General features: G+C 38.1%; 1 protein-coding gene across 1 annotated transcript in view; it reads right to left on the bottom strand.

The window, feature by feature from the left end:
* ITSN2 (intersectin 2) overlaps positions 1–27,679 on the bottom strand; it is a 69,995-nt gene that overhangs the window by 40,334 nt on the left and 1,982 nt on the right. The window contains exons 2-10 of the mRNA XM_059835825.1: positions 11,802–11,894; positions 10,021–10,084; positions 8,100–8,263; positions 6,582–6,779; positions 6,203–6,299; positions 4,430–4,572; positions 3,059–3,122; positions 1,080–1,217; positions 883–968 (exon numbers count right to left, since the gene is read on the bottom strand). Coding sequence (XP_059691808.1) covers positions 883–968; positions 1,080–1,217; positions 3,059–3,122; positions 4,430–4,572; positions 6,203–6,299; positions 6,582–6,779; positions 8,100–8,263; positions 10,021–10,084; positions 11,802–11,894 — 1,047 coding nt within the window. The remainder of the gene's footprint in view (positions 1–882; positions 969–1,079; positions 1,218–3,058; positions 3,123–4,429; positions 4,573–6,202; positions 6,300–6,581; positions 6,780–8,099; positions 8,264–10,020; positions 10,085–11,801; positions 11,895–27,679) is intronic.

Genomic DNA, 27,679 nt, shown 5'->3' on the forward strand with positions numbered 1-27,679 from the left:
AGGTTGTTGGGTCATGGATGATATAAGCATCTTGCATTTGTTAAAGTATTATTTTTCTTTCCAAAAATACCTTTAAATTTTCCTAAACCTATTCCAATTGCAAAAAAATGTTGTAATTTAAAACTGACCACAAAAATTACTTGAATTTTAGAGGACACACAGAGAAAACATAGCTTTTATAAGCTAGGAGAAGACTATCTTCTGTTAAAAAGGTTTTCCACTGTGCAAGAAACATTAACACACAGAGAAAGAGCTTCGTTTTTAAGGGTGTTCCCAGTAAGAGCTGCTGGAGGTAAAAACAGCAGAAAAAAAAAAAGCAGAATCAAGCTTAATTACTGCACCTTAGGATAAAAAGACATACAAAGGAATGGTTTAGGCTCCCAGCAACAACCCTTCCAAAAAGGCAAGTCGTGTCTCGCAGTGTGCATGTAAGAGACCTTTGCTAGTAGCATCAGGGAGTCAATAGCAGAATCTATGTTATGTGCAAATTGCATCTACTTTTCAGAGAATTAAACTACATTGGAACCCCTTGTTTTCAAAATGTACAGAACAAAGTAATGCCAGGAACTTTCAACTGAAAAAAACCAATTGCCCTAGCATGGCAGTATTTGGCCATGAAGAATTTCTTTTCAAAATACATTATTAATCAGCACACTTCTCCTTTCCTACAGCTAAAAGCAGCCCCTATTTCTGCCTTCTCAATTCTATTAGATGTAATAGGCTGACTACATCCACTTAATAACCTTCTTACCATCCAAGTTGAAAGGGATCTAGCTCCTGAAATAAAGCTCCATAGGGATTTGATCATGTCTTCCACTTTGTAAAGGTTTCAGTGCCCTTCAAAGACAGCCCTATACATTAAGAATGTGCACTTTATTTTACCTGGCTGTTTTTTCTGTGGCTCCTCCTCTTGCACAGGCTGGTAAGATGGCAGAGTTCCATTTATATTTTCAGTATATTTTCCACTCCTGGAGGGAAAAAAACCCCCCACCATTGTTAGAGAAATAACACAGTCATTTTCTTTCTTTAAACCACTTCCATTGAAAATACATTATGTTTCACTGCCCTCAGTAATATACCTGAAAGAAGGTGGTACCAGTTCAAGAGGCAGAGTTAGTGGCAGAGGTTGTCCGGCTTTGGCCATATCAGTTAGGTGCATGGCTAACACAAACTCATCAGCTTTCAGCTGTCCATCTCCATCAATATCAGCTAGTGACCTGCACAGTTTTAACAGCAATAGTAATTAGAACCAAACATCACAATCACTCACAAATGATAGCTGAAATAATTTACTGTAAAAATAATTTTTCAAACAGAGAATTCCTGGGACATGTTCTGGTAAAAATAATTATAATTAATAACGTGAACAGCTGATGAAAGGAGGTATTATTTTGTTTAATAACCTACTGCTATTCAGATGTTTTCATAAAATACAGCAAAAAGGACAGGAAAGGCCAAGAGACATCTCTTGATTTACTGCATCAACAAGAGAAGAGCTGGAAAGAGAATTCAGGACTGTTTCTTAACCAGCTCAAAATACTAGAAACCACTTTTTCAATTTTTTTTTTTTTTTAAGCAAAAGAAAACATTATGTAAAATTGCATCAAATTCTACAACAGAAACCTTTGCACAGAATTCTTTTTTCCCCTTGTGTCTCCTCGAAAGTGCAGGGAAGACGTGCGCTGCCCCATAGTACCTTGCAATGGGTAGGAAAAGGATCACCTACCTCCTCTAAGGAGGAAGCAAACCACACAATCATATCATTAGCCTACAGACTACTTCCCACACAACCAGGGGAAGGGAAGGAACACTGAAATGTGTCCAGAGATGCAGGCAAGAAAGCAGGAACCTTTCTCAAAAAACTATCTATGTAGATACAATTGCAGGAATGTGTCCTTAGACTGAACTTAAGTGAAATGCTTAATAAAATAACTGCTTGTTAAAAAAAAAAAAGGCAGTTAAAAACCCCACTAAAACCAAAAAGGAAACAATAAAACAAAACAAAAAAATCACCCCCCCACACACACCACAGTGAAAAACAAAAGCAGGAGATGATGAAATGAAATTTTTATTATGTTCACAGACCAGCACTATTCACACAAAACAGTACCGTTATTACAGTAATTACCATGAATACAGTACCCCAGTAGAAATATTGGTTATTCCTTACTTTGGGCAAAACTGAAACTTGGGCTGTTAAACCTCTACATGGGTACAAAGACCTCCTCACAGCAGCTACTGATATCTTCAGCTAGGCACTCAGGAGGAAAACAGTCACTATATGCCTGCTTTATTACCCCATACTCCAGAGTGGAGGAATACAACCCAAAACTCCCTTTTTTACCTTCACAGCATGCAACCAAACAAGCTGAACGAATGAGGAGTATTTCAGCTTGCTGCTGCTAGAGACAAACAAACGACTGCCCTGGGATAAAGAGGAGAAGAAAGGGGACTCGGAAAGAGCTGTAAAGCACCAAGCTTTTGTGAATTCTGCTGGGCCAGTAATTTTATGTATAACATCCGAGTTATGCCTGTAGGTGTAATCCAAACTACCATATCTAGCAGGGTAAAGGCAGATTATTCAAGCCTTCAGACAACTGTAACCATTTCCATCACCACAGTAAAGGCAAGTCTTAACAAATGTGTAATATGCAGATATCTTTACAGGAACTGCAGTAACACTCTAAAAATCTGAAGGGTTACTCCATTTTCAATCGTTCTCCATATTTTAAAACTAACAAGCTTTATTTCAGAATCCTACTTTTAAAATGAACAAACCCTCATCTCAGCAAAGGTAATGCATCACTGAATCAGAAATTGAAATTAATATTGGTACTGTTACATGGAGTTCAACAAACGCACACAGAGAGTGAAAAAATTAATTATACTATGTCAAGGTGTCTTTTGGAAATGTACTAACGAACAAACTAGTTTAAGAAGTAGCTTAGTTTCAGTTTATGATTTTAGATCTATGGTGACCCTTCATCATTTCTTATTAAATAAAGTACATTTCCTCTCTTAACACCATAAACACGTTGAATTCATAATCTAAACTCACCAAATAGTAGCCAACTGAGTCTGTGAAAGGTTTGATTGCAGAAGGGCATTCCTTGCTTGAAATCCTTAGTAAAAAAGTGTAAAAGATTTTAATAAAAATAAATACTTTGAACAAAGATTCACATGTAGCAAAAAATGGGTCATGAACTGGGGCATGTTTATTTTTCATTTTAATCTAATCCATTTTCATCAGTGGCTGACAGTTGGCATTACTTCCAGGCTTAACAACAGGCATTACAACCTGAACACAATAAAGATTCTTGTGTACTTTTCACTCGGAGCACCTAACAGAAAAACTGACATGAAAAATGGATATTTATGGTAATCCCCACAGCTGTTACAGAAGCACAGCTGACTGTCTACCTAAAGCTTGAGCTAGCATGCTGGAAAGCTGTCAGCTTCCCTTTGATAGCAAAGAACCATATACCTTTCCAGGCAGGTCAATGAAACCTTCAGCCCAAAATCAACTGAAGAAGATAAAAAGCATTGAGTCCCTTTCTTGAAAGGAAGAATTGTCCTCCTTTTTTGTAGGCTAGGAAACTGAGGCAGGGGCTTGGTAAGTGCGTATTCAAAATGGGAAATCTAGTAAGCTACAGACATACATACTGACTTTACATCTACTAACTGTTTGGCCAGCGCTCTACTCACTGCAGTACAGTGAGTAATACAGTTTTATAAGAACTTTCATGAAACTCTACTCTTGTATTAAACGTTGTGTGACATCTTTCAAAACCACTATAATGCCGTGGCACAGCACAAATGTCACTGAAAGTCAACAAGGAATGACTCCTTTCAATTATTTTTGAAAAATTCCAATCAATGGCTGCAGTACTGCAGTGTCTTTCCTGACTGCTTTCTTGGAAAAGATAAAGCCCAAATATCTAAGCAATTATTAATAAATATACGTAGCAGCACATGGCACAAAAATGATGTTGAGATGTCCCCCAATTTACAAAGTCATAAGAAAGAGTCTCAAATCCAAAGAGTGATGCTTGAAAAATGACTGCTGACTTTATGGCGCTAACTTCCCCAGCCTTATGGTTCTCAGGCTCTTCTAGTTAGATCCCACCACTGCCACTCTTCTCTTCTTCCCCCTGACTGCTGCTGTAGCTTCCCCAGTTTACCTGGGGAGACTGCTGCCTCCTCAGGCCACTCCAGGTCTAACACAGAGCCCAAGCCAATAAACTGATGCCCATTTCCGTTTCTTGACTGACTGGAACCAGTAGCTGTAACCCAGTCTCTCCTGCATAGGTCTGAATGTCCACAATTTCAGCTTTGATTTCATATGGAAGTCAAATCCCAAGCTGGGATTACATCCCTCTGCATGCAATGTTCCAGAGGCAGAAAACTACATATCAAATGCTATACTCACCTGATAAATATCCACTCATACTTTTATCAAGACTGTTAAATTTCTGTCTGTATTTTAATCTGGAGGCCTGAGGAACTGCCCAGTCTGAGGATGCAATCTTTGGTGAATTCCCAGCTAGTGAAGCACTAGAGGAAGAATTTGAACTGTAATACAATTTTTAAAAAAGAAAAAAAACAGAGAAAAAGAACTCGAAGTTACTTAGCTTAATAAGCAGGCATTGCAATAGAAGATATATAGTATCTTCTGGTAACATAAAACAACTTCGACAAAGTTTTACCTCTGCTAACTTGCTATAAATATTTTCATCACTAATATGGAATTTTACTGTGAAAGCAGGGATATATATCTAAAAGGACACTCTAGAATTCAAGATCCTGTTGTCTTGGTATCACAGGCACTTATGCCACATAATTCATCGGTCCACCACTGCAAAATAATACTATAGGAAACCAGAAGAAAACATCTCAACTTTCACAAGAATGTTTACAAGGGCTGTGAAGCATTGGGCAGATGGCTAAGTAACTTTAAGAGGTATGCAAATGAATAACCATGAGCATAAAAATTTATCTGATAAAGTCACAACGAAAAGCAGCTTTTAAAGCTGCTAAAGCCACTATATTCCACCTCTTCCTATTCTTTTTATTAGTGACAATGACAGGCTGAATGGAGTTTTTCCAAGTCATTCAGTTTCTGCAGAATAGCACTTGGTGGAGTGTTCAGTTATACCTACAAAACTTCTACCTGCAACTACCAGCATTTTCGCAGAGTCCCATCTTTGAAGACCAGACAAAAGCAGGTGCGTCCGGCCTGCCTTGTTTAAGGTAATCTCCTACTCTGTCAAGTAAAAAACTATTTGCAGTGTTATCCAAGGTAATAAAGCAAAGAATACTAATATAAACAAAGCCTTTTGGGCACAATGCTGGATAGACGTCCTTTGCATGGAATTAGGTAACAAGATGGTGAAAATGCTGTCAACAGTAATACCAAAGAAGAGCTACTCTGCAACACTACAACACCAGCCAAAAGAAAGCTTTCTGATTAAAAAAAAAAATTATTGCAGGCACACCCCATGCCTACAATCATCTTATCGAACATCTGCTAGCATCAGGTGCCTGTCTGTATGATGAGTCCAAGGTTAGACATGTGTTCGTCCTAGATGCCTTGTATCAGCAGCAAAGAGGTGCAAGCACTTCTGAGTCACCTTCTGGAACTGAGTTGGGGCTGAGATGCCCTCTGGATTGTCTTTTGGGAGACTGCTCCCTGGATACCCAGTTGGATAGAGAAGCCTAGTCCCTCACTTTTGTCTATGGCGAAGCTCTAAAATCAGTGAAATAGAGCAGCTGATGACAAAGACTTATAATCTTCTATTACTCATAAAAGGAATTCACACATAAATATTTATAACAAATACTATTCTTACATGCCTGCTCATTACATGGTGCCCTCTATAACGAATGAGCATATCAATCCATAAACATTGCTTTTATAACCTCTTGGTAAGTTTTACTTCTACTTACTAATGAGGCACATTCCCTTCTTTTTGGCACCGCTCTCTCTCATCTGAACTCCTCACTTACTTTGAATAGTTTTGTCACATTTCCTGAAAACATTATTTATTGTGCATATCAAACCAATCTATTTTCAGACTTGGTAGGTCATATTAGATAGACTAATTTTTAATGAATATACTTTGAAAATAGAAATGTTCCCTAAGTTTTGGAAGGCATACTACTCAAGTTTAAGATATAACCGTTTTAAACTTAACTTTCATACCTGCTAGATCCTAAGTCAATTAGTGACTGTGCCTTCTGTATACTAGTACCACCAAACCCTCCTGTCATGGGACCCGAAGAACCAGTATGAGGCAGTGCTGAAACAAACAAAACCAAAAACTGTAAAGCAATTGGGTAATGCTTTGTAATAAACACTCAAGGCTTTGATAGAAGTAAGAAAAGCTAATTAGTCCCTTGTTGTTAAGATTAACTAGTTAGAATCGATTTGACAAATGTGAGCTTTGGAAAAAATAAAATTTTTTCCATGTTTTTTTTTTTTCTAACTTGCATGCAAGTATTAGCATTCCTGTCTGAAATTAGCCGTAGAGAAAATAAGATTCACATATCTGAAAGCAAGTACTCGACTGTACTGTACTTACTTGAAGAGAAAGGTACAGACAAAGGCTGCAGAAGGCTGGATGTTCCATTTGGCAATGAGGAAGTACTGACAGAAGGCACCAGGGGAGCAGAGATAACCAGAGGAGGAATGGAAGTCACTGAGGTCAGAGACATGGGAGCTAATGGTGTGATCGTAGACATAGGCGTTGGCATGGACAGATTTGGCATACTACCCATTCCTAGAGCAAAATTCAATAATTCATGATTTAATATTGCAGAGGCTCCAGTAAGAAACTGGCTCCATTATGCTAGGCAGAAACTACACAAAGCAACCTGCATCCAAACATACAATGAGCTAAAATAGATGCTTGTGTATAATATTTACTTTTTTCCTAAAGTTTAGACAAGACAGCTCACAGAGGAAAATATACAGAAGAACATGAATTAAAAAAAAATAAATATATCCTTATAAGCAATTCATTTTCAAGGTCTATTTAGCTAGAGTTTTCACAAAAGAATAAAATCCAGTTTTCTATAAATTGCAGCTACAACTAGTTCTTCAACAAGCCTTTCCACATCTGGTCCCTGAGAGAGAATTACAACAGAACTCAAAAGCTGTGACAATCCTCTACACGGAAAAGCTGATATCATTTCTGAACTAAGTCTCTTCCAAGCGTCGGCCTTGGAAGAATCCGTATGGGTGAAAAGTGCATTCTTAGGGACACATGCCTAGGAAATGGTTTCTATAAGGCAGCTGCCTGAAGCAAATAAGGGCACTTGAATTACTGGCTGAATCTTGTGGAAGACAACAGTATGCAGATGCTATGATGGAAGGTTAATAGGAAGTAATCATATGCCAACCACCGCTACCTATAAATGCACGCACTTGTATGCAAACGCACAAGATTTACTGATGGGCATATTTTTTAAATCATGTATGTAATTAATATATGCATACATTTAATTTCAGCATAGAACTATACACTAATTTTGTAATCAGCTGAAGTCATTACATGTATTTTCTTCTACAAGACAACAAAATAACAACTAACAGGCATGCACTGAATCCCAAAATAATGTCAGAAAAGGGGAAAAAAAAGTTAAAATAATTATATTCAATCGATCATATAACCAAAATAGGTAATCTGATTAATTCTGAAAAAATATTTAAAGTAAGTGTTCTACCAAAACTTTGACCTTTACTAAGTTTAACTTTAAAAACCCCAAGTATAAATAGATGAATGAGTAGGAGGGAGACAAAAAAACACCTTCAGTACAAGATGACAGCTTGCAAGTCAGATAGCAGATGCAAATGGCCTTCTTGCACCCCACGTCAAAATTCAACAGAAGGTTCTTCTTTATTATTAAATGTCTTCAAAGAATGAAATTACCAAAAACGTGAAGAAAGTGACTTTGTAAATTTCCTAAATCAGAATATCCTTGGGTTTTTTTTACTGATTCACTGAACTGTCAGGATCAGATCAATGCTTGTATTTGGTTGCAATTAACTGTGGGTTTTTTTACCTCTGAACACTAATTAATTATATATTCATAAGTACCAAAGCGAGCTGACATTAGTGGTGAAAATACTGGAGTTTGTTTCATGACAGGAGGGAGAACCGTAGGCAAGTGCTGTCCTTGCAATTTCAGCTTGATGAGTTTCATGGCTATAGAGAATTCCTGTTGATCCATTTTTCCATCCTTGTTTAGGTCTGACAGTGTCCTTAAAAAAAAAATTTAAAAAGCTCACAAGGAAGAAATCTAAATTTAACTTTTTCACTTAATGAGAAACTTTTTATCAAATTTATTTACTGCTTTTGTACAAGAAAAGAACAAACTTATTGCAACCCTTTGTAGATTTTCTACTTTTGACAACATTCAAACCCCCAGAAGTTTGCAGATTGTAATTTTTCTAGTTTGCCAGCCTACAGGTATTGAAGGTCAACCTGGACTTCCAAACATAATGTTTGCCTAGCTGAATTAAGTATAATTCACTTGGTAGTCTTCTATAGAGTTCAGTTTTAAAGTTGCTGTATATTTAATACTTAACACCTGAGAAAGTAGGAAGACACTTAGAAAAGCAGTAGTCCCCTGCTCAGTGGATACACTTGTAGCTACAGATATGTCTCTGCTATGCATCTTTCTTTCTATGCTACTAGCCAGCCTAATTATTTTAAATTAGTGTCTGGTATTGTGAGGAATTAATGCAAGAATCTGAAACAGGAGGGTACAGAAACCTGCTAAAGGCGTTATATACCACTATGAAAATGGCATTAATTCACAAATAGCACAGGGTTTTTTAAGCCTGATATCCACACTGTCTTCCATTGACACTTTTCCAAATAAACTTAAATACAACAGGAAGTATATGCAACAGTGCATACATAAACAGACAAATTTTCTGGTGAGACAGAAAATCTGAAATCTTGTTAATACTTAAACATGTGAGGACCAGGCACAGGAATGTAAATAAAATTAAGAGGGGAAAAAAAAGAAACCCAGAATCAATATGAAGCTACATTTTCCCTTTCATAGCTTCATTCTGTTACTATTCAGTAAAAAACTTCAAGGCCCTATGCAAAAATTTCCTTACCGCTCGTTTCTATGCACTTTAAGTGTCTGAAGAAGAAACTAACTTCGCATTCAGTTAGTTTCTTCAATATTCTTTCACAAGTGAGTTGTTCTTAATTATTATGAGCCTCAGCGTCGTGGTTTTTAGCATGTGTACATCTTGATAACAACTAAGCACTCCAAAACGGACACAGTATTCTGGTGAAGACTGGAGTTACAAAGAAGAAAATGTCTGTTTCAAGTGTTGCAACCACCACATATATGCTGCAAAGAACAGCACTTTTTCCAGTTCCTGTATTACAACATTGGTTGGTATCTTACAGTGTATTATAACTGACCTTCTACTAACATTTTCCGTGGCTTCAGATTTTTTTCCTATTTTTTACTTTCAGTGTATTTTCCACTCCCAGTTTAGTAGCATATAATTTTTCCCACACTTAATCTTATTGCCATTTTTTAGTGGTTACTAGTGTATCAAGCATCTTCAATTTGGTATCTCCAGGAATTCATTAACCCATTATTTTCCATATTATTAGTTAAAATATTAAGAAAAGGCTTAACAATGACCTTTGTGGCAGTCCAACAGGCACTTCCTTCTACGAAAGCCTTGCAATTTCTCATCACTGTTTGTTACAAGCACTTAATACAGTTTTAAAAGGCTGTGTTCAATATGATCCCATTTTAATTAACATCATAAGAAAGATTTTAAAAGATATTGCTTTTTAATTAAGTGTTGGTACACATATGGGCTCAATCCTGCCTCTAAACTTAGTAAAATTAAAACAGTGATTTAGACAACACTCCTACTTTGACTGTTGAAAGCCTTTTTGAGACAATAGGACATACCAAAGATAACATTTGAATGCTACGCATCTCCTACCTTAAAAAAATTAGTAAAGAATAGCTTACCATATTTCAGCAAGGATTGAAGCTGGTAGACCTGATTGCAAAAAAAAGGTACGTGCTTGATCGCCTATAATAAACAAGAAAGGCAGACAGACTTTTACACTGGAGACATAGATTTTCAGAAGACCTCAGCACTCTCTTGTGTGACCAGATTTGCAAAAGGAACCAGCATGCTGGATGCCAAGCTTTCCAGTTTTGTTCCACCTAACTTCTTCCCTGGTGACAGCGACTGTCAGATACCCACATATTCTATAATCCTGAATCTTTGCTCTGAGAAGGGATTTCAAATAGCTATAAAAAGCTTTAACAGGTCACAAATCAACAGCTGCCAAGAGTTTAATAGATACAAGGTTTAAAGAAGTAAAAATGACTGAAAATTTAGTCCTGACCCAATTACTTTTACAGGAAAGGATGAGCATGCTATTTCTTTCCTTCTCCTTCATCCAACCTAACTTGAGCCAGTATTGCCACTCTAGAAAAACTGGAAAAATACCATGTTCTAAATAATATTCTGTTCTGCCAGAGAACATCCACTGTTCCAGTATTTCAGGAAGGGAATGGAAACTGTTGTGTAATTCCATACCACGTTCCACATCAATTGGTACTGATCGTGCTGTTAAACAAGCGTGTAATAAAACACTGATAGTGGTGATTATGCTTACCTATGAGTGAATTACAGATGCTTAAAGCTAAGACTTCAGGTTATTCTTTCAGCTCTTTCTTCCCTTATATTCATACACAACCTTTTATTTCAAGCACTTGCCAAATAAATAATGAAGCCTGCAGACGTATGTGCAGGTAAGAGCCCAGATGTGGCTTAAAGGTAGTCCCCAGGACTGCATACTTTTCAGCTGGTGGTAGAGTAAACACCAACCTCCCAGTGCTGTTTGGCCAAAGCAGGACTTATGTATCACTTAGCCAGATGATGTGCATGTTCCAAACAAGACAACTTCCCACTCTGTCCTCAGTCCTTTTCGGACCAAAAAGAGGAAAAGCAGGGACAATGGAGTCACTAGCTAGGGTGTTAGCAGATAGTTAGGGAGGTAGGAGCGATCAGGGCTGATCTTTAGTGCCCAACCACACACAAAGAACAGGGCATTCTTAAATTAAGTCACCTTTGCCAGTGAAATCAAGCCTTTTCTTGATGTCACAAGCAGATTCTTAAACTTAAAAACTGCAAATTCTGAGGTGCACAGCAGCATGACCCAATTGTTTCAGAGGAGAAGCAGCTGAATGCAACTGGAACTGACAGCAGGCCATTGCAAAATGCCGTTAGCCTATCCAGAACTCGCTGAAGGCCCAAGGGTTAATAAATTTCAAGCAGTCATTAACAAGGACAAGCTGTCAGCTTCTCTCTCCCTGCCTCCTCCTCCTAAACAAAGATATCTAACAGCACAGTATTCTCTAACACTGTTCAGACAGAGGAGAGCCACTTCTGGTGTCTCTGGCGTCACTTGCCACAACAGCTACTGTAAGTGCTCCTTGGCAGCCTCCCATCTAAGCACAGATTTCGCCTGATACTCTTTGGTTTTTGAAACTGGACAGAATGACAGCACGTAACTGCTAGCTGCAGAAGTGACAGGGTTAATAAAAGAGCGTTCCTGTGCCAGACTTTAGCCCAAAGCTTGTAGAAGTTTAGTAATAATCTGTGGCTGTTTGCCCAAAGAGTACGGTTGTTAGTCACATAACAAAGGGCTAGAAATAGGATGTACTTTTCAAACTGTTTTACAAAGATAGTTATGTGTACACAGAAGTTAATGTGTAATGCAGAATCTCAGACCGACCTGTAATGTAGCCTCCTGTGGGTTTAAGGCTATCAAACTGCTTGTCATGCTTGGCCCGCTCTTCAGAGGTGATGGCCCATATGTTTGGACCTCCTAAAAAAAAAAACAACCACAGAGTGAAGACTTAAAAATAAAGCACATCACTTGCAAAATAAAAGCTTGGCTTCTCCAGAGACAAAGTGAGATCTAGACACACCCAGCTCCTACCAGTTTGGCAAGGACACTAATGAAACACAAACCTGCTTCCCAGATGTGCAAGCACTAGCTGAGACAATTCCTCAGCTAGATTGCTTTACACTCGGTTTTCAAACAAGCTCTGTCGTCCTTCAAAGCTGGTGCAAAGCAGTTTCCTGTTGCTGCTGATTGTTTGCAGCCCGGGCAGGATGCATGTTGCTCACTATACCCTGTGTGAACCAAATACTCCTCTGGTTCACTGGTAAACAAATGGGATTCAATGTCACTTAAAGGTTCTCATACAGAGCGCTAACATCCTATAGCTGCCAAATAGACTCGAGCTTTGCCTTGCCAGTATTCTAAAAATCAAAATTGGGACAGGTAACAAAAATACGTTGGTTTTGTCTGACAAGGAGTAACATTCTGAGTTGGTTTTGCTTGGTTATTTTTTTAGAACAGTGTATAATTTCAACTTACCATTTTTCCAATGCTTAAAAAAATAAAGTATAAAATATTACAGCCTCAAAGTAACAAAGAGAAACTGCAGGGAACAGTCATGTTTATTGAGCTGTTCTGATACACCAGGCAGAACCAGAGTGACTTTCAGAAACGCTCCAACCTGCTGTATAAAGGTCAGGGTGTTTGTCCTTTGCAGGAAAAGCAGTTTGCCAGAAATAAATGGGTTTGGTTTTTAAGTAGGAGGAAGCTTTAGTTGGGAAGCTCTTGACAAAAATGTAATTTTTCATATCAATGAATGCAAGAATTAGCAGAAATTCTGAATGGAAATCCCCAAAACAGCATTAAAAGGTTACTACTTAAAAAAACACCTTTAAAAATACATTCTATTCAGCCTTACCACTTCCAGACAACTGTTACTCTGTTCAAGTAGTTGTATTGCTCACTAAAAGACAGTCAAGGGACTAAGTAATTCTTCTAATAAGATATTAACAAGCTGCTTTAAAAACAGCAGCACTTGGAAAGAAAGTTACTATAAAATGTTTCCTCTTTTCCTAAATAAACCTAATTTCAAAGCTTTGAACTTAGAAAATTTCAACCGCTCTTTTCACTGCTTTTCCAAAAGTAGTAATAAAGCTAGCAGACTGCAAGCTGACATACATGCCAATACACACATATTAACGTGTGTGTTAACATAAAGATGTTAATCACTTCTTGTCTGTGTTTATCCACATAAGCAAACACATTTTCCAAAAAGACTTAATGTCTCCTCTTAAGAAGGTCCTGTTAAGACTGTCATTCTCCTTGCAGGTGTACAAATTTAATTCTTCACCCCTGCTGCTTAGTAGGGAAATACAAATAGTTAAAAAAACCAATCCAAACCAAAACAGAAACTCACTTGGGATATGAATGACAGAAAAGGTGGGAGGGCATTAGGATACAACCTTGATGCACTTGAATTTGGAGTTTTGCTTCCCTCTCTTGAGGATATACCAATCTTTTTTAGTGTGGTCTCAACGAAAGGGTCTTCTTGCAGGCTGCACGCGCAACTGCACCTCAACCCACCACCCCTTTCCCTCTTCTGATTAAATGAGTCTAAATAAATCCAGATTAGATACTGATAATAAATCTAAACAAATCTAAATCAGATGCCTAGAAGTTGATGGGAAGTGTCAGTATTGCTGTAATACATAAATGAGGACAACTTATGCCCAATGGCAAAAATTAGAGCAGCACTTAAAACTTTTTAAAATCTTAATTTTAAGATACGGATGGAAAGTGCATAATGTGGTTAATGCTTATAGACATTATCTGGACAAGATGAAGAAGTGCTCCTACAGCTGTCAGCAGCAACTTCAGAAAACCTGACCAATTTTTTTCATTTATGGAAAATAAAATATTAGCAACATCACTTTTTCCTTATATGAAATACCGTGTTGTGATCATTTTTTGAAGCAGGTAGTTACAACACCCCTCAGCTTTTTATAATCAATGACAGAAGGATTAAGACCACCACAACATATTCACGTGGTTAGTGGCGGCAAAGTGCTAAAAATACAGTAACAGTTCCTTGACTGGAGTTACCGCCACCACTGTGGCCTCTCTAAAGAATCCAATTTACAGAAGTTCCCTTACAATGTTTAAACATATACTGAAATGCACAACTTCCTATTTTTATGTCACAAACTAAGCAAGAAAGTGGCAATCAATCTTGAAACCCCTCTAATATATTTCAGCAAAACATCTCTCTGAATACAATCTGATGAATTATGTTTCCTCTCCAACTACGAAATTCAAAGTTCTACGTGGCACTGTCTCAAATGTGTTAAAATTCTGCAGTTCATCGAATCACCAGATTCGTACCTGTCACTGTATGACAATTAACATCTCATTCAAGAATTGTTTCAAGATCCGACGTTCACCCTTCATTGTCATTTTTGCCTTCATTAACACTCCCAAGGATCTTGCTATTTTTTGAACACTAAACATTTTGCGCACTGCTGCTCAGAGGGCTGTGATTGCTTTTCTCTGACACACAGAGGTGCTGAGTGCAGGAGTGCTGCCATTGCCCCGATAACCTAGGGATCATCGTAGAGCTCTCTAAAAGGCAGAGCATGTGGGGTGCATGAAAGCTCATTGCACCCCAGCTCCAGCTTCACTGACTCTTACCACCACGTACTTCACACTGCTGACTCCAGCCTAGGCAAAAAAAAAGAAAAAAAAAAAAAATCTGTGCAGCCATAACAAAAGGCCTTTAGATGCACACTCTACTGCTAAAATTATGCTGTTAGCAAGGCTGTATCCAAACAAAGTCCTTCCAAAGCTGTGAATCCTTACAAGCTAAACCTAGAAAGTAAGAGAGGGTGTCTGCCATTTTCAGGAAGGTCATTGTTTTATGAATACAGGCTCATAATCATTGGACAATGAAAACATTTGTTTAAAAGAATAAAATTAGAAACCACGCAATACTTATGGTAGGGATCCACACTGTGGGCATTGAAGCCCCACCCAACATTTCTTATTTAAAGGATTCACTGTTTTTTTCCAAGTCCTACCCCAATATGCAAGAGAAACAAAATTAAGAGCCTAGCACAAGAGAGAAGGTGAAAGTGTTGCAAGCGCTTATTTTTAGCTTAACCAGGTGCTCATGACTCTTTTGATATTACCATCTGGTGATACAAATAAGAAAAGAAAAATCTGTGTACAGACAGTATCATTTAAATTAAGATTCCTCAAAATACCAAGCAAAAATACCACATCGGTCTATCTGAAATTAACACTTTGAACGGGGATCACAAGGTCTTGGCAATTCCACAAAGCGCGTCACGAAACCATTCTTCAAAGTAATTGTTATGTTTACTTATAGCACAACTGAGACCATCACACTAAAGACTTACCACAGATAAAATTAGTTTGAAACTCAGTTCTCCTGCGCAATCACCATCAAAACATGCTACAATCCTCACGAATATTGTGGTTGTCTCCCAAAGCTACCACCGGTGGTAAAACTGGCCACTCAGCATCACTGCTGAGAAAAATTACACTGCCTGGTTTACGAACAACCAAGTTTTGGGTATGTTGAACTGTGACAAAGGGAAGACTACTCCTTTTCTTGGAAGAACAAAGCTGCAGGAAGAGTCAAACAGAAAGATCTGCCATCCAAGACATATCATCTAAACTTATCTGGCTTACTTAACATTTTTTTGCACTAACATGCCTTCAATCTCAGGGCTGAGAAACATCTTACCCATAAGCCAGATGCAGCTGAAGAGAAGAATTAACTCTGCTCAGAGCCATTGCTGTTCCTCTTCCTTCCTCACAGCCCCAGCCCTTACTCATGACAAGCCATACATGAATCACAAAACCAAACTGCAGGTATCTCCTCTTCTCTGACACCTCTCTGATCACAGGATGGGGCAAGAGGCATGCATCTCCTTGATGGCGCAGTGGTGAACCTTTGGCACTCCAGAGATTCTGAGCTGCCACCAAGTAGCAGTGAACTACAGTATTTTAAAAATCAGCTTGGCATCAGAAATCAAAATACAGTTGCCACTACATGCTCTCATGACAGTCTTTGCTCCAGCCAATGAGTAGTATGTCACTACTTTTCTGACTTAAGTTTCCTGGAAATTTTTATGAGACAAATATTTTTTTCCCCAACTGTAGAGGGTATAATTGTGGAGGAGAAAAAATACAATCTCTCTGACAAGAAGATATCCCATGAAATCACTATTCTTCAAGAGAGGTTACTTTGCAACCTTGCAACTTCATCCATGAAGCAAGACCCACCCAGATGAAGCTAACACTGTATTTGACTACACTGCATTTTTAGGAATCAAAACTCAAGAAATGCTGAATTTGGAGATTTTCCCCACAAATACTCTCCCTAGAATAGAGTAACTATTGCCCTCACTTGCTTTTTCTGTTTATGAAAACACACATTTCTTTATTAGTAACACTTTTGGAAGGCAGATGTCAAACTATCTTTCTTTTCTAGAGAAGACTGATACTTTCAGAGAAGACTGTGGATAAACATCAGGACTGGCAAGTGTTCTCGAGATCCAACATGGGAAATCTGGAGTCAAGGACCAGAAGTGTCTCAGCTGATTCCTTAATCCAGATCAGAAAGCTTGGGAGAAACGAACAGAGAAAGTTCCTTTACTTGCCTACTCCATAGCTCTACAACATGTTCAAGAGTTTAAAGTCATGTGTGGATTCCAGCCACGTAGAAAGTCCATACAGAAAGACAAATACCCGCACAAACAACCTGGTGCTACACATCATTAATTTAACGTACCTTCAAGACTTCTCTAAAGATGGCAAAATACATACCGCCCTCACCTTCATGTAACAGGTATTAATATGCAATTCAATGTGGTAGCACTCACAATTTTTCAGTGTTGGAAACACGTGACTATGCTGGGGATTAAAAAAACATTTTCTTTTCCTTTAAGCTCATTTTAAATAAAAGACATTTTTCTACGAGAGAACGTGAGGGTCTGTTTATGGCAGGATCACAGCATTTGCTAGGACAGCTCCAGAAATGCCTTTACAACACTGCATCAGACAGATAATCTTCTGAAGAAAATAAAGGACTTGCTTTGATGGGCTGCCAACATCAGAAACAGAAACAAACCCTGTTCTTCCCTTAAAACGGTAAACTGCCATTGAAAAAGAGGGCAGAAAAGAAAGCGCAATCCTAGAAGAAAAGTAAATAGACTTGAAAACACTCTGTAAGACCTCTGCCACTGGTTCGTATTACCTATAGGCAAAAGGTAGTTCTACCGAGACCGGTACTATTAGTAAAAAGGATAAAGGCAACTTTTCACTTGTGGAAAATCAGAAGACATTTCTCACATTCTCCAAAGAACTGTGTTTGTTTTTCACTGATAGGCGTTGCTTATTTTTCTCTAATAAAAACTATGCTCCTACGACCTACAAAGTTAATTAACTCCACAGAGATAATAAACCTAAATTGAAAGAGCATTCCTTGTACACATAAGTCACAAGGATGCATGATTATACCACCACCTTTTTAACCATGAAAAAAACCTAGCATTAAGCTTCATAATGACCCTAAATAAATATTTATCCCCATGTTTAAAGACGGGGAAATTTCAACACAGACATGCAGCAGCATGCCTCAAGCTGTACAACAAGGGGTTTTCCGTAATGCAACCAGCAATCACATTACTGTCTCCCATTAGAAGACTCAAGAGAGCTGTTTGGTGTAAGACATATTGGGATAAATCTAATAATTCCAGTCTTTCTCTGTCTGTGTTTGTAGATTAGTTTACCACAGAATTATTTATTACAGATCAGATTTAATGCTCCCAACTGAGATGTTGAATCATACTTCTAATTATTCCTCAGTGGTGAGTAAACACTTCAGGACTCTGAAAATACACAGAACATTTTACCATTACTCCGAAAATACACAGAACATTTTACCATTACTCCGAATTTCCAGATTCCTTATCAGTGTTATTGCTATTTTCAATATCTGTTTCCCTCCTTTGTTGTTGATTCTTTATATCAAATGTAGGAGAAAATGCTGACCAATAAGAAGCATTTATTCTTACTTAGGTGTGTAAACATGTTATGAACTACTACTACTGCAGTGGCTTTGGGTCGATCCCAAAGCATCACCTGCTCTTCCTCGAGGAGTGCATCTCCTATTCCCAGCTCCTATGTTCTCGGGCCACAACAGGAGCCTCCTTTCGCGATGCACACATTAATCCCACTACTACTTGTCCTACCAGAAATGCTTCACGGAGGCTCTCAGTGTATTAACCGACACTGCGGCAACTGCCAGAGGAAAAGGGTATGTCTATGCTTAACAACAACTTCAGCAGCTTCTTTAATGTATACACAGTTAAAAGGAAACACCTGTAGCTAAGGCTCGTTAAATAGAGGGAAATGTGTTTCTCCTTCAATTTTGTATTTTCACTAAAATTACAAGAATTGTGCCCATTGAAGCCAAGAGAATTTTTAAAGATTTTCAAGTGTCTCTAATGGGCTATCCAAAAATAACTGTTACCTGCAGATTGGCTGTTAAATAGTGTCAGACAAGTGCAGGGCTACACAGATTTGACCAAGAAATATTTGCTTAATTCAAAAGCACGCTTACAGAAATGTGAACAAAGCAGCAGCAGACACATTGTATTTTAGGGTACAATTCACATTCTCTACATTATGTACAGAATTTCTAGATATTTAGGTGTATTGGGAATCCTTAGGTTCAGCAGTTCACTAAAATCAAATATTGGGCTTGTTTCAACTAACCACATGCCCCACGGAACAGGAGCAGAACTCCATACGATGCACTATTTTGTCTGATGACACAGTTTTTGGCATCCCCCCACTTCAATACACAAAATCTGTCTGTAATGGAAGAACATTAAAATTTCTATGCCATGCAATGATTTCAATGTAGAAACATAATCCTTGCTTTTAGAATGAGTATAATCCCTAAAACAATTTAGAGATATATAATAGTCTAGTCCATGCTAACAGTAAAGCAACCTGATGATTCCAAAGCACTTAAACTATCAGTTTGTAACAACAGGATAGTATTTCTATACTTTAGAAAACTCACAGAATCATTTAGCTCATTATGGCTATCCATTTTCAGAAGCTCCTTTTTAATTAAATTATTGCCAAGCTCCACTGAAACAAAGCAACACACCAAGCGAGCAAAATATTTAATAAAAAAAAGCACAACACAGACATAACAAATTACAGCAATTTTACTTGAAAATGTGTAAACAAAAAAAATCTTTTTTTAAAGTTTTGTTAGAGCTCCACTAATGTAAAAAATACATTAGGAAATGTGTATAAACATGACAGTGCTCTCAACTGCACATTAGCATGCTACCTTTTACACTAGTTTTCTGTAGAATTTGTGACAACCCATTCAATAGTATTTTTTTTAAGTTTAAATGAAACAAGATTTCCATTCCTCATCAAAAAGTGCAATTACTGTAACCTACAATATTGGTAAACTCATACTTTATTCTTGAAAGCTAATTTAACTTTTCTTTTTCTTACAGGCAAAAGTTGGCACACAGACTTGGCTTAACCTAAGCCTTACCCATATCTATATTTAATACTTGCAAAAAATATAAAATATTTTCTGCCATCTGGAAAAGTAATGCCATTGAAATCACCTGTCGTTGTTGAGTTACTAGTACTGATGCAGCACATGAAACAAGCCCTTTCTTCTACCCAATGACACTGCCATCTCTTTGTCCAGAATCATAGAATCGCTTAGGTTGGAAAAGACCTGTAAGATCATCAAGTCCAACCATCAACCTAACACTGCTAAGTCCACCACTAAACCATGTCCCACAATGCCTCATCCACACATCTTTTAAATACCTCCAGTGATGGTGACTCTACCACCTCCCTGGGCAGCCTGTTCCAATGCTTCACCACTCTCTCAGGAAAGAGATTTTTCCTAATATCCAGCCTAAACCTCCCCTGGTGCGGTGCAACTTGAGGTCATTTCCTCTCATTCTATCACTAGTTACATGGGAGAAGAGACCAACACCCACCTCTCTGCAACCCCCTTTCAGGTAGTTGTAGAGAGCGATGAGGTCTCCCCTCAGCCTCCTCTTCTCCAGACTAAACAACCCCAGTTCCCTCAGCCGCTCCTCATCAGACTCGTGCTCCAGACCCCTCACCAGCTTCGTTGCCCTTCTCTGGACACGCTCCAGCACCTCAATGTCCTTCTTGGAGTGAGGGGCCCAAAACTGAACACAGTATTCGAGGTGCGGCTTCACCAGCGCCGAGTACAGGGGGACAATCACTTCCCTAATCCTGCAACTAATACTTTCACATGGATTTTAGAGGAGGAAAAAAAGAGAGTAGAAAAAAGTCACACCAACAAGAATCTTCCCAAAGGAAGGTATGAAAAGTTCAAACTAAGCAATATTATCAAGGCATAAAATAAGCATACTTTATCAAATTCTCCCCTACCAGCTGCAAAACCTGCCTCCATTTGTTGTTAAGGTAAGCATACTTCCCGCTGACAGACGCCACAGCCTTCCTTCCCAGCATGACACAGAAAATGGAAGATATGCTTACCCTTCAGTTTAGGACAAGTCAGAAGCTTTTTGGAGGGAACTCCTGTCAACCTGTATAGCATCGAAGTCTTCAATAAGGAAAATAAAAGTTTTTAGTCACCATTTTTGAGGAAAAAGCCCATCAGAGCTTAGACTAAACTCTTCTAATTGCGAAAACGGATTTTTTTTATGCTGCTACTGATCACCAGCATTCACAAAAAAAACCCTAAAATGTAATTAAAAATTTACAAAAGGAAAATTTGTTTAATTATTGTCTAGCAAATCTCTGTGGAATGCAGCAAAACTACTAAGATTCAGGTGAGTTTCCATCTGCAGCAGCTAGTAAATCTTTCCGCACCGGGAGAAATGTGGTCAGTAAAAATACCAGACAAGAGGATGCAAAATGAACCTTGAAATTAGGTGGAGTAAAGGAAATGATTCTCCTACGAAATCATACACTGACATAAACTCAGAGCAGTACTCTGTTCAAGGAGTATTAGTTCCTTATTTTTTGTAGCTCTGGTCATTATCTGGCCATTAGAGTAAAAATGACATTTCCGGGTTCTCAGGTTTGGGGAGGAAGTCTGGACAAGGAGGAAGGCTGATGGGCTATATTTACAACAGAGAATTGGGATACAGACTTGAAAGGAAAGAGGAAAAGAGAAGAACCACCAAATTAAAAAAAAAAAAAATTACACAGGAAGGGTGGGAGAGAAAGAAAATGAAAAGGCATTTCCCGAATGATCTGTGGAATACAATTAAATTAGGAGATAATTTAGGAAACAAAACACAGAACCAACCCTGCCAGCTCAGACCGAATATTCACCTAGCTAAGCTCCCGGCACAGAGTGACAGGCTGAGGCAAGCATGTGGTGGTACTTCCCCAGGATGCCTTCTCAGCCCCCAGTGTAGCTCCTGAACCAGAGGTGGTACCTCATTAATGGAAGGAAAATCCACCTATCTCTAATCGCTTAAGGAATCCAAGTAACCTTTTGGTATCCACAGCTTCCTACAGTTTTCACTGTTCATTTGACAGCGTGCGAAGTGCTCTGTTTGATATCTGCCAATGGTATTTTCATTTGATACTGGTTAATTCTTGTGTTATCAGAGATTAATTACCATTCCCTTGCCTACAAGATGATGAATGACCTTGAGAAGGTGACATTTACTGTATCCACCATTCCCACCGTTTCTTTTCCAAGCTGAAATGTAATTATGTCAATGTAATTATTCCTCATATGGAAGCCGTTCTGTATCTTTGATCACTCTTGTTACCCTCCTCTTCAGAATATTTAGTCCTAACAGAAAGAAAACATGTAGGAAAAGCTGGAAGAAAACACAAAGGTAACAAAAGAAGAATAAGAGAGTCTGCTTAAACAGTACTCCTTATGATGTTAAATTACCAATTAGCAGAACCTGCCACCTCTATCCAGTACACATACAAGACTACTTTCCCAGCACACTAGGGAGTTTGATTTTAAATATAATAAATTAAAAATTGTCTAATTTATGTTCATAAGACCTGCAGTATTGGTTTATACCACAGTCCCTAACCCTGCCTCCTCAGTGGCTCATAGGGCCGCTCAGGGAACAGAGTTCTTCCCTGGGTATTACGGTTTCTCAACTGTCAGAAATCAGCAATTTGGCAGGCTTCTTGAGCCAAAAAAGCCCCCTCAAAAAAAAGCATTTAATAGCCATGGCATAGATTTTTCCTCTCCAAGGTTTGATTCCACGTACTTGGAACTTTTGGTTCCAAAGCATCTTTAGACAGTGAGTCCCAAAACTGACTTGTTCATTATGTGAAACAAATAAGCCAACCAACCAACAAACCTATATTCTTCTGCTTGCCATAAGCTCAATAATTTCACTAGGTATTGCTTTCCTTCTCAGTTATGAAAAAACAGTGAATATTCTTTCCCTTGTTAGCCTTTTCTATACTTTTATGGCTTTACAGATTTCTATCATATCCTCAACTCAGCTGTCTCTAAACTAAACTAAACAGCTCTAATCCATTTAGTCTCCCTTAACACAGGAGCCACGTTCTCTCTGCAGAGCAGTTAATTTCCAGAAAGGTGAGCCTAGTAGATGTCAAGTTATCTTCAGGTTAGGTTAAAAAAGTACTGTCCATGTATTTCTTAATCCAGTCTGAATATAGAGACCGTGAGAAATAAGAGGAGTAATTCTGCTGGCCTTCCAACCCACATCATCTATATCAGAAACAGTTTATACATTAACTCGCACCTGTATTTTTTTCCCCCAAGCCTGAAGATTTCTTGTGAAGTAGTGTTATGAAAGCACTACCATTTATTACACAGCAGATTTTACCTGTAGCTCTTAAGAAAAATATAAGCATACTCTTTTCCATACTGTTATACAATTATCAACACACACAGTAACAAGTGAAGAGTTCTTCAATAATAGTGAAAACATGACTTTCAGGGAATACATGTTTCCTAAAGAAACAAAAACTGTACTGCAGAGATCACAGTTAAACACAAAATGATGGTTATGAGAAGAAATGCAGGGGAAAATGTTGGTACATGCTTGAAAATATACCAAGTATTACTTAAAAAAAACCCTTTTAAACAAATTATTTCAATAAACAGCTCTAAGACAGCTCTTGATATTCAGTTAATCTTACCTGTTCTTGAGACTCGCACACACAGAACTTCACATCCAACTAAACCACAAATGTTTTTAAGTTATTAAATTATCTTCTCTGAAGATACCTGATAAGAATGCTAGTCTCACGAACACTGATATTCTTTCAGCTTACCAGAGTTTCACCCCTTCTAGCTATCTCAATTATGATTTAAGGTTACTGTTCCGTTGTAGGAAAAACAACAGATGTCCTAAAGAACTGATGCAGTATATTGAAAAGCCTGAACATACAAGATTCCTAATCAAAGTAACACAGCATTATATAAATACACTTGACAGACCACAATGTCAAAAACGTGTTTATTCTTGCCACTATAATTAGTGGGCTAAACCTGAACTCATTCTGCCAATACCAATTAATATCATCTATGGCCAGTTCAAAGTGGCCATGATGATCACAGATGACATGGAATTTAGTAGATGTAAAGATGGTACCACTTCACACAATGTTCATCAACCCTAAACTGCAACAACCACATGAAGTGGTTTATCAGAGTAGTACATTTCCCAAACTTTTGGAGCTAACCCTTCAAGGAAATGAAAATTTTAACAGTCAAAGCCCTTTGAAGCTTGGCCATGTGATAGATCTACGTTTCTGCATCCCTTCACAAGCCTTGATTTGGTTTTTGTATGCTTTGAGGAAAAACCACCAGGAAGTCTCACTGACATCCAAAATGAATACAGCACCTTGTATTATAGTATTGTTATTCCAGATAAATCCATCCTAGGTTTCCCCACTCAGTGTAATCTTACCTTATAAAAGCTAACATATGATACTAACAAAGTAAAATCATAGCAAGACAAAGCAGCTACAGGCCTAAAGTAAGTTAACGGATGAAGATCTAACGCTAATCTTCACTAGGTTATTAACTAATTTTTTTCACTTTTTTTTTTTTTTTAAAAACATTTTAGGAGCATAGGATTGGAAGGTACTACCAAGGTCACCACGTCCAGACTGCTGCTACTCCAAGAAACTCTAATACATTAATTCCTTCCTAAAGCGCGAGCTCTGCCGTGAGGCGATCAGACTTTTTCCTTGACCATGGTCCAGAACGACACTGCTGACAGAACTGTTCCGACTTCCAGACCAACTGCTCCAACAGCTGATTCATCTCTATTTAACCTTCTGCTAACATTGTACTTAAAGTTACCTTCCCTCCTTAATGCTTATCTTCCTAATAAAAAAAAAAGTGCAAATTTATTTACTGTAAAGTAAATACAATGAAATAAAAAAACCAGTATGCTTTTATTTTGGTAGGTTAACAAAGACAATCTGTTTAGTCTTTCTCAACTCTTAATTCATTTCTCCTGGATAACACTGAAGCCTAACTCTGCATCTATTACACTTTTTGGCTTTTTTCCCCCTCCTAAGCAGATAACCCAAATTCTACCCTATATCCCACAAGATGTCTCACCAGTGCCTTATGCAATAGCACACAGCACTCCTTATTCCACCCATCATATTTCAGGATGCATTTCCTTTCCCTCAAATCACGTAATTATTACATAATCATATAGTACATCCGGTTGTCTTCTCCTTAGTCATGGCCAACTGCTGAGTTCCCAGCATACAGCAAAAATTATTCTAGCCCATAATGGTATGACTAAAAAGATATTTGAAGACAGCACAACAGAAATGTGATTAAATTTAACCAATGATATGCAGTTCATACTGTGTAATTCTGGCTGGAAAATCACTCCTAAGTTCATGTTGTCAGCCAATTTAACCAGCATACATTTGCTTTTTACTGATGATGTTGCCATAAATAATAACAAGTAAGACTGGTCTCAAGATAAAAATCCATGAAGAATACCACTATTGCAACATCCTAGCCTAAAATTCACATTTTCTCTCCCTTTTAGCCAGTTATTTCTCTGATGAAGTCCAAACACAGGATCTGTACACTTTGTCTACAAAATTCAGTTACTGAAGAAGGCATAAGTTGCAACCTTCCTTTGTTAAAACCTAGTTCTATTTATTCTATTTAACATTTACCTCCGTGTCTAATTATTTCTTCCTTCCAAGATTTCCTCTTACATCTTCCGTGTGAATCATATTGTTCTCATAATTAAATATGACTAAGACACTTTGTATTCCGTAATCCTATAGCACTATTTCTGACTTGTTAGGATTAAAGAAAACATATAATACGGCACACACAGTTGGAAATCTAGTATTTTGCATGGTGTGACAGTGGAAGATATATGCCCCTCTGACTTGAGCATATGAATTTTGCTCCATATCAACTGACACCACTGTCCTCACTGAAAAATGAGAGGAAGGATTAATTTATAAGAAAGGACACAGAAAATATTTGTCCTTGTCTTAGATTTTCTTTCCTTTTCCTTCTTTTAGATGGGAGAACAAGTTCTGATATTTTCTTTGCAAGGTCTAATTCAGCTTAGTATCTTTATCTACACTTGTTGATATCCAAGTCTACAGTTTCCATACCCACATTGCACACAACGTTAAGAGTCAGGTTGCATTAAGTAGTTTTTAATTGAACTGTGATGACCAGGGTTCCTCATAATTCAAAAAAAAAATCAGACCTTGGATCTTGAGACGACTTTTTTCATAGAGAAGATGCAGCAGAACTTAGCATCAGTGAGTGTTTTACCCTTGACATCAGTGGAACCAGGACCTTACTGAACCCATTCATGTCGACCCTAGTTTCCAACACACCTAAGCGTGGGGACACAAAACTCAGTTCTATTCACAGCAGCATAAAATCCAGTTTGACTTATGAAGGTTGAGAAGCATGTCAAATGAGTCACAAGTATTACTTTTTGCACCTCAGTTTATCAGAGGTATTTTCCTGCTGGACCACAAAAAAAATATATCAAAAGGAAACAGGTGGTAGGAGGGAAGAGGAAGGACAAACAAAAACATAAACAAAAAGAAGCACAGCCCAAAAATTCCAATGGTACTTAAGGAAACAATGTGAAAGATACTGATCAGCAAATATCGCTTTCCTTGTTCCGGCTGGACCATCAAGATTAAATCTCCCCAAACCAAGATCCAGCATCAGCATGGATATTAAACCCTGAAAAAAATCTAGCTTACAGAAGAAGGGTTCTTAGGAGAACAGCAACATCTTGCAACTGCTCTCCAGCTGTAAAGAAGGCATCCCGTGGCAGTGAAGGCTACTTCTTCCTGCTCTGTGATAAAGACAGCAATCACAGAGACAAATTAAGTGCATTTTAACCTAATAAAGCCTTTATCCTTTTAACTGTTGTTTGTGGTTACTATACAAACTCCTTCTTTAGAAATACAACCGTTGAAGGTATTTGTTATTTACTGTGACTAAATACCATTTCCAAAAGCTTTTGCAAGACCTGGGATGAATTCCTAAGAAGGCTTTGTCCAGATGGAGAACTGTACATAAGGAGAATAAACTACCAGAAACTGGGTTTATCATTTTCACAGAGATAATGACTGATATTCAGACAGTTACAAAACGAAATCCTCAGTAGGGAATCCTTGATCTCGTTTGTGGACTGAGGAGATGGATATGCCTGGAGTGGCTCTTTGATAGAACTGGAGTCCACAGAGATAAAATGTCTGTCATCCATCTGGTGCTGTGTGTATATTTTGTAATTGGCAGCCTTTCTACATAAGAAGAAACATGTTACTCAGCCTTGCCTGTTCACATAAAATGTCATCACAACCTTTACATTTTGCACGGGAGATAAATTTGTAAAAACTGGCAGGTCTGCCCTGAGTTCCAGAAAAATCAACATGCGCTCTTTAAGTCGTGCTTTTTCTATTTGAATTTCCAGCCTGTTAGTAAGGCATCCACAAAGGTCACCTTGGACAGAAATGGAGAGTCAAAGGGAACTCATTTCTGTTCACTGCGTCCTTTCCTGACTTTAGAGAAGAAAGCTAAGCAGCCTAGCAAGAGCATGTGCCCCTAGAGCACACAAACGCCTCAACAAGCTGAAGTTTCCATGTGGCCACCTAATTAAAAAAAAAAATATGCCAGTTCTCAGTGTAACACGCAGTTTGGCCATCAGCCACATGCTGAGGCTGGACATCTTGGGAGCCTGCTCTGGTGAAGGTATATTCTGAGTAACAGCTCAAGGTGCCCTCAGTGAAGTTGAGTCTCTGAACTGAAACTCAAGCACAGACTCCGTTACCCTTCCTTCTTGAGGTCCTGCGCAGACTTCCCTTTCTCTGCTTAGGTTGGTAAATAAAGTGTTGTAGCATCTTCTACTTGTATTTGTTTGAGACTATCTGAGTATCGTGCTTTGTCATTTGAACCCTGCAGTTCTCAAACTCGTTGTCACTCTGCGTCATACAATCCTGCACTGGTACACACATTCGCTCCACACTATCCACTCACTTTTCTGTAACACTGACGCCAAAAATAATCCTGAAACAGAAATTACTTCATGTCTTACACTACTCATGAACTAAAAGCTAAGTATATCATACCTTCGTAAGATAACAGTTTTTTTTCCCCAGAAGAAAAACACCATTTCCCCCAGTAGGATACAAAAGGAAAGGGTCAACGCTCTGCT

This window comes from Gavia stellata, chromosome 2, assembly GCF_030936135.1.
Source record: "Gavia stellata isolate bGavSte3 chromosome 2, bGavSte3.hap2, whole genome shotgun sequence".
NCBI lineage: Eukaryota > Metazoa > Chordata > Aves > Gaviiformes > Gaviidae > Gavia > Gavia stellata.